Genomic DNA, 12,982 nt, shown 5'->3' with positions numbered 1-12,982 from the left:
GCTCCCCCTGGAGGAGCTGGAGGAGGTGTCTGGAGAGAGGGACATCTGGGCGTCTCTGCTGAGTCTGCTGCCCCCGCGACCCGGTCCTGGATAAGCGGAAGACGACGAACGAACGAACGAACGAATTATTAACATGGCAATTTATAACAGAATGTTAAACTTTGGTTATTTTGTGTGTAACAAAATAACTTTTGGCGGAAAAAAAGAAAGATAAAATCATACCAAAGAAGTATTTTCATAGAGATGTTTCCTACTTAGCAAGATTTTTACTGTATGTAAGCTGGGGTAATAACATTTTAATTATATGAAAAATTGAAATTGAAATTGAAATTAACGTTGACACTTTATAAATGCCTAAAGGAAAAATTATGTTTCTGAATAGATTACTGTGAAAATAACTAAAAAAATAATAAAAATAATGGTTGACAGATAATACAGTTAAACAGTTTTATCATACAACATGAGCAGTACCTTAAGAGTACATATTTGTTTCGTCTGTAGAATAAAATAGACCTTAGATGTGCTAAAGTCTCTATGATGTTACTACAGCCACAACTGCACAAAATCCTGGACTTCCACTATTTCTGTTGTTTGCAGGGATCACATCTTTCCTTTGACAATCACGAGATAGCATTGTCTTGTAGCTGAACATTTTACATTTTACAAACATGATCGGTAAATATGTTGAAAACTGTGCATGCAACTTAACTTGAGTGTCAAGATGACTATAAGCAGCCCTCTTCATACAGGACTAAGACTATGCCACAATATTAAACACCATTCAGAAAGTGAATGATCCCTCCAGACGCTTGGCGAGATCTTCTGGGGTGTCAAGAATGCAGTGCACTTCCTACTATGGGTGCTGGAGCATGAGAAATGCCCTACTGTTTTGAGCAAGCACAAAAATTCGATGGTGACATTATGGTGGTTCATTCTTTTGATGGCAGTATACAAAAGTATGGTGGATCCTTGTCGCACCCCCAGTCACCTATCCCTAAGGTTTGACCCATGCACATATGTAAACTAGGCTGGCAGCGAATAAAGCAATTGATTATTTTGGCATTGGTCATGCAATTTCAGTGCAAATAGCAAACTATCACTGTTCTAGCTGCAACAAAAGAATTTGACCAAGCATTTGAAACAACAATCCATGATCTCCATGCCCAAAAAATACAGTGCCCAGTTGGGCCCAGTCATAGATGGAGAACAACCACTGAACTCTGCAAACAAAAGAGACTGGTAAAAACTATGAATCCCAGAATGCACACCTTTAACCTATTTTCAGGACAACTCCCAAGAAGGAGCAGCCACAGCTGGAAACTCTATGACATCATAGTACAAATCTCTGGTGCGTATCATCATTTGTCCTGCTATCTGTGGCTCTTCCAGGGCAGCACAAGGGGAGAGGCACATGAGGATCTGGAATGTCTTGACCTCACAGTCAAGTAAAAGAGTGCATTTTTTGAAGAAACGTGGATCCAAATGTTAGGTACTGTCTACTGTCTATTTACTTGTATACGATTATGGCCAAAACTAGAACCTTTCTGTTTGATGTTCTACAAAAAAAGAATATAAGTCGATGATGTGGCTTTCCCTCTCCCCAAAACTGTATGAATATTGTTTATTTCCTTGTAGTGTTTTGTTTAGGGTGCTAAAAAGCTAATTCTAAACTTTTTGAGTGCTAGCAGGCTACCAAGTCTTGATGCTATAAATCTGATCTGGATTGTGTTCTTAAGTGAAGACATACTATTATTTCAATGAGAGGTTCAAACACTGGTGGTCCAGTAATCTGAGGAAAGTTATCTCATATGCCATTAACTAACTTCGCCACTCACCTATTGCTGCTGCATTTTCAGCTCTATTTTGAGCTCAGACAAGGCCCAACGTCTTCACATATGCTATAGCTCCACCACTTTTGATGAGCATGCACACAGTCCACTCTGCTTTGCAGTGACATGTGCGTCAGTGCGTGTGCCGCATCGAGGCTCTGTCCTCTCAACACTACTCTCTGCTTTCCCTAGAAACTGACTCAGCAGCAGTCTGTCAGGTCTGCTTAATTTTGTCATGCTTGACTTCCTGCTACCTGAAGTCTCATCTGCCAAAGCCCCTTAATCCACTTGTCACTCAAAACAACAAAAAGCTGGAAAGGTGCGCCCTAAATGAATACAGGGTTGTTAAGCTTTGGGGTGGGGTGAGCATTGCGTGTACTTGCAATTGTTGTGCTGGTGTGCAAACACAGATATGTGACATCTGTTGGAAGTGGTTTTTTTTTTTACTATTATTTGATTATGTTGACACCAACATATTCATGAAACAATCTTATATTCTATTCCTGAAATGAAGTTTTGTTGTGACCTAGATAAACAGAAAAATTCAATTTCTGTTAAAATCTTGGTTACATTTAACTATTTTATGTGATTTTTTTGTGTAAAAATAATACAATTTATCAATGCAACTTTGTAAAACCCACTGGAAAGTGACTGAAAGTACTATATAGAGTACAACATGCAAAATGGTGCAATCATTCTGGGTAATTTTTTTTTTCCATTTGTTTACTCTGTTTTCCTCTCCTGTCATGATAGCCATTTATTTAGTTTTCACATACTAAAAACTAGAAATGTATGGATGTTGTTTATTGGTAATAAAATAACAAAATGCGGATTGAGTCAATTATACTGGATTCGGTTATCACAAGTGAGGACTAAATGTGATACAAAGTGATAGGAAAATATACTGGTGTGTCTTTCCAACATGTTTGTTGTGCAGTCCATTTTCAGAAAAACAATAAATAAATAAAAAACTGCTATTCCACTAAAAATGTTGCATTTTTGTAAATACATGCAAAACTAGAGAAGTCTAAACTTGATCAGCAAGGTTTAAAATTAACAGCAGCTTGCTTTTTCAGAGTAGGTGTCATTTAGCTGTGGGCAGATGATATAATTCAACCTGCAGCTGTGTTGGCTGAGGCTTCTTTACTCTCCATACACACCTTCAATAGTATTTTGGCTTTGCTTTGCATTGATAGAATCTTCTTCATGTTCTCTCTTCTTAATAGAAAAAATAAACATGTTTAACTTCACTCTTATTCTAAACACAGTTTTAATGTCCATTCCTAAAAAATGCATGTTATTTTTTTACACGTTTTCAAGTTTTTATCGAAAACCTTTTTTTTTTCTAGCATTAGAACAAGCTGCTAACATGGCAAATGTTATAAGGGGGGAAGATAGATCTTCATGTGCAAGATAATGAATGTAATCTGATCAGGCATAACATTTTGACATCTGACCCATACAGTGAAAACAACGATTATCTCTTTATTATGACACCTGTTAGTAGGTAAGAGACTGTATACTAGGCTCCATGTGGACATTGCTTCCTCAAAGTCGATGTGTTAGATGTAGGACAACTGGCCATGCGTAATAATTTGAATGAGTTTGACAAGCTATGATGACTAGAAAACTGGGTCAGACCAATTCCATAACTCCAGCTGTTGTACAAGGTTCCAGGTTTCAAAAAGGGGTTCCAAGAAAAGAAGAACGAATAACTGATGCACGTGGGGAGCGAAGGCTACCCCATGTGGTCCAGTCCAATAGACAAACTCTATATATAACTCAAATTGCAGAAGATGTTAATAGTAGTTTTGGTAGAAAGGAGCCAATAAACAGAGTGTACCACAAGTTGTTATGAATAAGTCTGCATAGGTACAGACCAGTCAGAGTCAAAAGGTTATGCCTGATTGGTGTCATTGTTGTTATGCAGACTTGCTAATCAAATTAACAGGCTAATGTGAGAAGTAGTCATGCACCCTCGTGTTCACTTTAATGTTGCTAATTTATTTATCAATTTGTTCAAATGTATGTGTTTGTGATTGCAATTCAGTAGATGCAATGTCACGTAAACATGTTGCATATGAACAAGGTCATGACAAACAAGGGATGCTGTCGTGGCTACTTGCATCAAAATATTTAATTATTATACAAGAATATTAAAAGAACTGAAGGATATTATTGTTGGAGTACTATATATAATTCCAGCTTCATTTTTATCTACCAAGCTAAAAATGTTCATAAAGTTGCTTAAATGTAGAATCTTTTTTTTCTTTTTACTCTCCACCACTTGGCTTAATTACTGAAGCCTGGTCAGAAGGCAGGGATTTTTATAAACTAAGGCCATTCGGGTTTGCTTGATGATATTGCTGGATGTTATTAATATTTTATAGCTCTGGTTTCTAGCTCCATCTTCTCAGTGTCTGCAGACAAATCAGTCTATGAATGAGTTCACTGCTCAAGCTGTTTCAGACAGAAGGCACATATAAACACCAAAAGACAAAGTATGAATATTACAATAATAAAAGTGATGGTACCTGGTAGTTAATCTGGTAGTTACATTCCAGCTTTAGGAAGACACAAGTGTTATTAAATTAAAATATGTTTAAAAAATGAAATATTAAATCGTTTTTTTAACTGTTTTGCCATGGAAATGTTTACACTAAAAGATTATCAACATTTTCATGCTAAAAATATACAAACCTTGATGGCATTTGTGGAGATCTGGATCTCATGCAACTTCCTCATTGTGCCATCGCGGTCAATGAAGTAAGATGAGGCCAGCTGATGGAGGGCTTCCACGTTCTGGGTAGCATTAACCAGCTTTCTGTCCAGCTTGTTCTTAGCCAGATACATGGTCAGAGCCTCCTCCCCTATGGATCAAAAATAAATAATTTGATCAGGAATATTTATACACCTTTGATTATTGAAAAAGTCAGCTCCTTAAGCAGATATGATAGGACTAAATATTTCTATTTGTAAAAGCTGACCAAGTTTTTAATCTAATGTGGAAAAAGAGTTCTTAAAATAATAGATAAATCTGAGGTTAGAGTAAAAAGGCATGCATTTTTATCCCGAGAAATTGGATGCTCTGAGTTTTCCAGAAACAGTCTCCATATTTCCTCCTTATCCCTACCTGGCACCATTCCCAGATATTTACCCAGATTTAGTGAGATTGCATTATTTCTTAGAGAGGTCTAGTGATATAGAATTTTTACCTCCACATCACTGGACTTTTCTGCTGTTTTGAACCAATATCCCCCTTTTTTTCCCCTTTCTACTACTAATTGCGGCAATAGTCAAATAGTGTAAATACTCAAACAAAATGTAACAGAAAAGACTGTGCATATTTATTCAAGGCCAAAACAGTTTGAAAAAGGAGGTAATGTCAGCAAAGTATTTGCTGCATGTGGGATTATAAACATATGGGTTCATTTCTGTCATCTACAGAAAGGACTGTATCAGCATTCTGTGATGCTGCATTGTGTGCCCTGTGTATCAGTTACTGATGTGCTTGCGTCAGGGGGGCTAGATTACTCATTTGCATGGTTAAATCAAATTACTGAGCGCGAGTTGCAATATTATTACTGCCTGGGGAAGTGCTAGATAATTCACTTTCTTTTTCTGTCATTAGTCAGATTTTGTTTTTCTCTTACACATATATTCTAAATCACAAACATATCAGTGTACAAAAGGGTGTGAAGTCATAAACAAAATAAACATGATTGTCCCTTATTTGTTTTCAAAAATACTTTGTTTTTCTTCCATAGTTTATTAAAATCAAACTCTTAGGATATAGGATCAATACTGGATGAATAATTGCAGCATCATTTTGACTGCCTATCCCTTCTTTAGTTGTAGATATGGTCTGTGGTTGTGCTTTTAGTCTGTTTAACAGATGCTCAGTGTGTGTGGGTGGGTTGTTGTATACAGCGATCACCTGAGTCTGGGAATTTCTGAATCCTATAACACTACACAGTTTTGGTGTAAACTTAGTTTTATTTGTTTTTTTCTTATTGAACACTATCCACCAGTGCTTGACTTAAGCCTGCACCAAATGCTATTGATTAACTGACTGACTGGGTTTACTAAATTAAGTCAAAATACATAATGTTTGATGTAACTTAGTGTCCCGCCTCCCTTCATTAAATTATATTTTGAGCAAGCTGTAACAAATATGGGGCTCATCTAGGATATAAACCCATGATCTCTCGCCAACTATAACAATAATGCTGTCTGTAGTCTTCCAAAACTCATTGGTTTTGTAAGATTTAGCCTTCCATATAAACATTTTAAATCACAGTCAATACAGTGGGGTTACTTAAATACTGTTAAATAAACAATATTTTGGTACACAGAAATAATCCATGCTTCTATAGTTTTTTACCTGACACAGTCGGACAAAGCTTAGCACCTCTTTGGTTACTGATATTTCTTACTCTTTCAGTTCAACAAGAACATATGAATAAAAAGTAAACACGAAAACAACAATTCAGACAAGCTCAGACAAACCTGCCTTTAACATTAGAGTAAGGCAAACCATCTGGCTGGACTTTGTTTAATATTCTGTCACATAGGATTCCTGAATTATTATTTAGTCCCTTGAAATGCATTGGAATTAGTCACTTAACTGCCTATGACAGTGACTAAGGACAAGTAACAGTCAAGGCAAATGTCTCACGCCTGGTTACAACCACTGAGGATATGAATGCCCATTCCGATTATGCCATGCCCTCTCTCTTCCTCAGGGGTTAGCGAAGTCACTTGACTTACACTACATCACAAGAATAATGTTCAAACATTAACCTTTCATTTGCAATTTTGTAATATCTATATTCCAACTTACTTCTTGCCATAAATATTTTGTGGGTTGTGCTGCTGGAAGGGCACGTTTGCAATCAACACAGCTTTATAAAAAATCATGAGAGTGCATCTTTCTGTAAGAAATACCTTGTTACATTATTACTCGGCACCTTACAGGCACTGTGCCAGAAACAATTAGCTCATGAAGAGCTTGTGTGTGTGTATAACTGAAAGGTATTTAAAAGCAATGCTCTTTTTCACCTCAAATCAACAAGACGTGTTTGTGTATGCGATGGCATTAGCAGAATAATTATCTTCTTTGTGAATACATGTTAAGGTCAGCTACTGTTAGAGGAGGAAATAAGGTTTTAAGGTAGCAGGCTGGTAAGGTGGGACTCAAAGTTCCATATTTGGCACAATTCCTCCAGGTCATTTTAATGGGGAACATTAAACCATATTGCTTTATAATGTCACATAGAGTAAGAAGGCTAATGAAATCAGATTTTTATAAACAACTAAATGGCACATAATATGTACACACTGACCACCAAATTGTCAACAAACTGTATTTTTAAACGAAGTCAAGTACATTTTCTTTACAGAAAGAAGAAAAGCAAAACTAAGATGTGAACAAGATTTGATGTATAAACCTGACTGTAATGTTTTAATCAAAATATACAGATACAGAGTGCGGCCAGGTGTAGCTTCTAGGAAGAGAAAAGAGAAAGGACATAACGTTAAAAGCTGAAATAAGAGCAAATAATGCTAAATTGGAGAGTTGTATGAGAATGTAGCAGTGAGAGTGAAAGTGGTCATTATGTCCAGCAGCCTAAGCCGATAGAAGCATAACTACGGAGATACCTCAGGATAAACTAAGCATCTCTAAATATAAGCTTTATCAAAAAGGAAAGTTTTAAGCCTAGCCTTAAACGTAGACAGGTTGTCTTCCTCAAGGACTAAAACTGGGAGCTTGTTCCCCAGGAGAGGAGCCTGATAACTAAAGGATTTGCCTCCAATTCTACTCCTAGAGACTCTAGGAACCACCAGTAAACCTGCAGTCAGAGAAAAAAGTGCTCTGTTAGGAATATTTAGAAAACACAGATCTCCAATGTATGATGGAGCTTGATCATTAAGGGCTTTATATGTGAGTCCAGCCTTGAAGTAACAAATACATGGACTAGTTTTTCAGCGTCATTCCTGGATAGGATATTTCTAATTTTGGCAATGTTCCAGAGGTTAGAGAAGAATATCCTAGAAACCTGCTTAATATGGGATTTAAATGACATGTCCTGGTAAAAATAACACCAAGGTTTTTTACTTTCTTACCGGAGGTCAATTTAATGCCATCCAGGTTAAATGATTGACCAAGCAATTTTTTTCTCAAAGACTCCAGTCCAAAGATGACTTATGTCTTGTCTGAATTTATAAGCAGAGCATTTAAAGTCATCCAAGTATTTATGTCTTCAAGACATGCTTGTAGTCTATTCAACTGGTTGGGCTCATCAGGATTTATGGATAAGTAAAGCTGAGTATCATCAGCATAACAGTGAAAATTTATCCCATGCTGCCTGATAATTTTACCTATTGGAAGCATATGTATAGTGTAAACATTGGCTCAAGTACTGAACCCTGTGGTACTCCACAATTAACCCTGGAGTATGAAGATGATTTATTATTTACATGAGCAAACTATAATCTTTCAGACAAATAAGATTTATACCAGCCTAGTGCTGTTTCCTTGATCCCTACAGCATGTCTCAGCCTTTCTAAGAGAACATTGTGATCGACTGTATCAAATGCAGCACTGAGATCTAACAGGACAAGTACAGACACAAGTCCATTATCTGAGGCTAGGAGAATATCATTAGTGACTTTCAGCAGATCTGTTTCAGTGCTATGATGAGCTCTGAAACCTGACTGAAACTCTTCAAACAGGTCATTGCTGTGTAAATGCTCACACATTTGATTAGCAACTATTTTCTCAAGAATTTTAGATAAGAACAGAAGATTGGATATAGGTCTGTAATTTATTAAATTATCTTGATCAAGCGAAAGTTTCTTAAGTAAAGGTTTAATTACAGCTAGCTTAAAAGCCTGTGGTACATATCCATTTACTAAGGATAGATTAATCATCTGTAAAATGGTACTGGTAATCAGATACTTTAATAATGTGGAAGGGATTGGGTCTAACATACTAGTTGAATGTTTAGATGAAGGTATTATTTTTGATAACGCCGGAAGCTCCACAAGATCTAAACAGTCCAAACACAGATCAGGTTCCACAGTTACTTCCAATGTTGGCTCGCTTGCTGAGGATGAGTAATCATTTGCGGGAGTATGGCAATGATTTTGTTTATAATTGAATCAATTTCATTTAAAAAGAATCCCACAAAATCATGACTGCTCAGAGCTAAGGGAACAGATGGCTCAACAGAGTTATAACTGTATAAGTTTACCAACTGTACTTAAGAGAAACCTAAGATTGTTCTTATTCTCTTCTTTCTGCTCTCGGAGGAGGAGGACGCTTTTTATCTGTCTCCCGCACCCCTACCATATCTGCCCTGCTTCAGCTCTGTGTCTTGTCTTCTTTTTGGAGCCTCTTTTTGCATATCTTCCAAATTCTGAGTTATGGATTTGGTCAGCTGGTCTCTCAATGCAATTGATCAAATTTTCTCGACGAGAAGACAGGGTGAAGGAGAGCCCAGCTTGTCCGGACGGGACGTTTTTATCTGGATACACAATGGACTCCTGGAAGAAGTGCAGGATTGTGTGTTTGTCGATAATGTCAGTTGAGGATGTGGAACATATGTATATAATTGGATGTTTGATATCAGGATTTCTGCTTTTTGGAGTCAGCGGTTACCTGGCATATCGAGAAATTCGGAGAATGTCAGCAGCTGTTCTGGCAATTGTGAGGCTGCCTGGCATGTGTGATGGGATCTTCAGGGCGATCAGAACTCAGACTGAGATGTTACGTGAGCTGAATTGCAGACTGGATGTGGTCCTTACACAGGATCGCAGGCAGGTTGCGGTTCCTGGACTCAGGGGTGAAATGGGATAAATCTTGGAGAAAGTTGTTCGCTCGGATCTGGCGAAAGACCAGGAATTTGGCTGTTTGGATTCACCTTTGAGAAGCACCAGCAAGACTCTCAAGGATGACAGAAAATTAAGAGTCAGCCTATCCCAAATAATTATTGTTTTTCTGAATCTGGCTTCCCTGCACAGCCTTGATGGCTGGCTATCTTCAACCTCTCCTGGAAGTTATGTAAACATGACGCTCTACTCCCTGTGCCGCCTGCCTTCCCTGAGGACATCTGTGGACCTGCTCAGAACTTTGTGGCCGGTTGATGAACATTCCAACGTACCATCAAGGACAATGGCCTCTGTGACAGTGCTTCATGGACTTACTTGCACACACTCACTTGCACACACACACACATGCTCAAGATAAACATATGCACCCCCTCACACCACCTTCACCGTTCCTGGCATGATGTTGTTTTGTAAACTTGTTGCTTCTTTGTGCTGAGGTTTTTTGCAATCTCAAACTCTATTCCGCTAAGGATAAAGTGTGAAATATGATTTTTTTCCCTCTACTTACCTAATGTGGCCTCTTTTCACATCTAGCAAGGGCAGCGCCTGTGAGTGGGCAGTAAAGCCTTGGCGACCCGTCCCCCCCTTGTCTTGTGTCATGATGTATGTTTGGATGGGTTGTACTGGAATTCTAAGTTCCCCTCGGGGATCAATAAAGTATCTTTGAATTGAATTGAATTCTATTAATGATGAGAAATAAGCTGTTCTAGTTTGGCGAAGTGTCTTTTTATACAACAGTAGACTATTTTTCCAGATTAAGTAGGAATCTTCTAGGTGTGTAGAGCACCATTTTCTCTCCAATTTTCTAACATTGTGCTTTAAAGTACACAGCTCTTAATTAAAAAAGGGAGCCAGCCTCCTATACATAATTACCTTCCTTTTCAAAGGGGCTGCATTGTCTAATGCACCACACAATGATGAAGTAACACTATCAACAAGAGAATCAATTTGTGAAGGGGAATAAACAAAATTATTGCTCACCACTGTGTTTTTCTGTGATAATGAGGAAATTAAGTGGAACAGATTCTTTAAAGGTCGTTACAGCATTCTCTGATAATGATCTATAATGAAATTTTCTTTCAGGTGTGGAGTACTCGGTTAAATTAAGATCAAAGGTTATTAAAAAATGGTCAGACAGGAGAGGGTTATGAGGAAATATTGTTATTTCTTTACGCTCAATGCCATATGTCAGCTCAAGGTCCAGATAATGAAGACAAAGGTGGATAGGTTTGCTAATGTTTTGAGCAAAGCCAACTGAGTCTAAGATAGCATTACAACCTATATTTAGGCTATCATTTTCATTGTCAACATGAATGTTAAAATCCCCCACTATAATTACCTTATCTGTATTTATCACAAAATGAGATAAAAAGTCTGAAAACTGATCTAAAAATTGAGAGTAAGGGCCTGGTGGACAATACAAAACAACAAACAGAAGTGGTTTTAGTGCTTTGCAATTTGGATGAGGAAAACTAAGGATTAAATATTCAAATGAGTTGTAGCTATTAATTGGTCTGGGACAAATGAATAAATCAGAGTGAAAGATGGTTTTTACTCCTCCTCCTCGCCCAGTATTTTGAGGTATGTGAAAATTTAAATAATTAGTAGGAGTTTACTCATTTATAGTAACATAATCCTCTTGCTCCAGCCAGCCAATACTCCATGGAAATATGGGGATGGATCAGTATACTAAGAAGAACATCTGAAGCACCCCACATTGAGTCTAGTAGAAGAGGTGAGATGCTACGGACCTGTTTCTCTTGTAAAGACCCTGGGAACCTTGTTAGAGTGCATGACATCATGGACTCTTTGAAATACTTACACTTTAAGTAGAACTATGATGTACTCTGCCAGAAAGCAAGATGGGTTATCCTTGGTTCTACTTTTAACCGGAAGATCACCAGTCACAACATACATCTTCTCCCATAAGCCAAATGTTGTAGAAACTTGTGGGATAATCCGAAGAGAAGGGGGCAAGAGAGGACCCAGGAAAATGTGCAAGGACAAATGGTTAAAAAGTTAATAGCCCCAACCTTGTGAAATGTTGCATATGGCTCACATGATTTTATTTAAAAATAAAAGACTTTCCCACTGAATAAAAAGTTGGATTTCTCTAAAAGGCTTTTAGGACACCTTTACAAGATGTGCCAGTAAATGTTGAGGCCATCTGGTTTAAAAGATATGCATACTCTTGATAATTATTACTATTTGATTCAGACAAAGTGGACCTTTGACGGGACTTGATAATGTTATTTTGTTACCTTTAAAAATTCTGCCAAAAGCATTGGCTAAATATCCAAACTACATATGCGCCACACTCGTAGGATCATTCTCAAGAAATTCTAGAGTTTAAAGCAGAAATGCCACATGCAAGACAGAAAAGAAAAGAGTTTGATGAAAAAAAAAATCCTTTACTGAAATAAATAAAAAGTTTAAACATAAAAGTAAGTGCCATTAAGCCAGGTAATTTCATGCAGTCCAATCAATCATGAATCCAAATAAACAGCCTAAGAACAACAAGAAATGTATTTAATTATGCAGGGACTAGAATTACATACAATAGGCAAAGGCCGCAAAGCCTACAAGTAACATGGGGACGAGCCAAAAAAGCATATCAGCTGGCCCACCACTAAATGTTCAGCTTAACTCTTTCCAATATATATTTCCAGCCTTGTGTGCTATAAGCGGTATTATTGGTACAGTAATGTCTCTGACAACCAGTTCTTATGTGTTGAGCAATGTAATATCAAAAAATCATTCAGATTTTATGTAAAGCAAGGGAACTTATGCAGCGCTTCGAGCACAACAACAGATCTAAATCTTGCCTATTGAGATTGTCATATTCAAATCCTAGATAATGGAACAACAAGTACAAGCAAGAACACCACAACAGATGAAGCCATTAATATTGAAGACTCCTTCAGCTACAACCCATCCATTTCTCACTAAAAGTCACAAGTAAACGCATTATTTATAGTCCTAAAGTGCAGAGGAGATTGGCTGATTTGGCTACCTTAAAGGTAACTACAAGTAAAAGGTTTGGACACAACTTTGTCATTCAATGGCTTTTCCTTATTTTTATTACTTTCTACATTGTTGATACCAAATGAAGACCTCAAAACAAATGAAGCAAATTTATATTGAGTCACAGTGCATCCAGAAAGTATTCACAGTGCTGAAGTTTTTCCACATTTAGTTATGACAATGCAAAAAAGTTACTTTTTTTTTAAATATTGTTATGAAATATAAACATATATAAA

At 37.2% G+C, this 12,982-nt stretch overlaps 1 protein-coding gene across 1 annotated transcript in view; it reads right to left on the bottom strand.

The window, feature by feature from the left end:
- brinp1 (bone morphogenetic protein/retinoic acid inducible neural-specific 1) overlaps window positions 1-12,982 on the bottom strand; it is a 184,428-nt gene that overhangs the window by 62,670 nt on the left and 108,776 nt on the right. Inside the window, exon 4 of the mRNA XM_047372154.1 lies at window positions 4,530-4,699. Coding sequence (XP_047228110.1) covers window positions 4,530-4,699 — 170 coding nt within the window. The remainder of the gene's footprint in view (window positions 1-4,529; window positions 4,700-12,982) is intronic.

Source organism: Girardinichthys multiradiatus, chromosome 8, assembly GCF_021462225.1.
Source record: "Girardinichthys multiradiatus isolate DD_20200921_A chromosome 8, DD_fGirMul_XY1, whole genome shotgun sequence".
In the NCBI taxonomy this organism is placed as follows: Eukaryota; Metazoa; Chordata; class Actinopteri; order Cyprinodontiformes; family Goodeidae; genus Girardinichthys; species Girardinichthys multiradiatus.
Note: the sequence above shows the minus strand (reverse complement) of the source record. Positions and strands in the feature narration are given on the sequence as shown.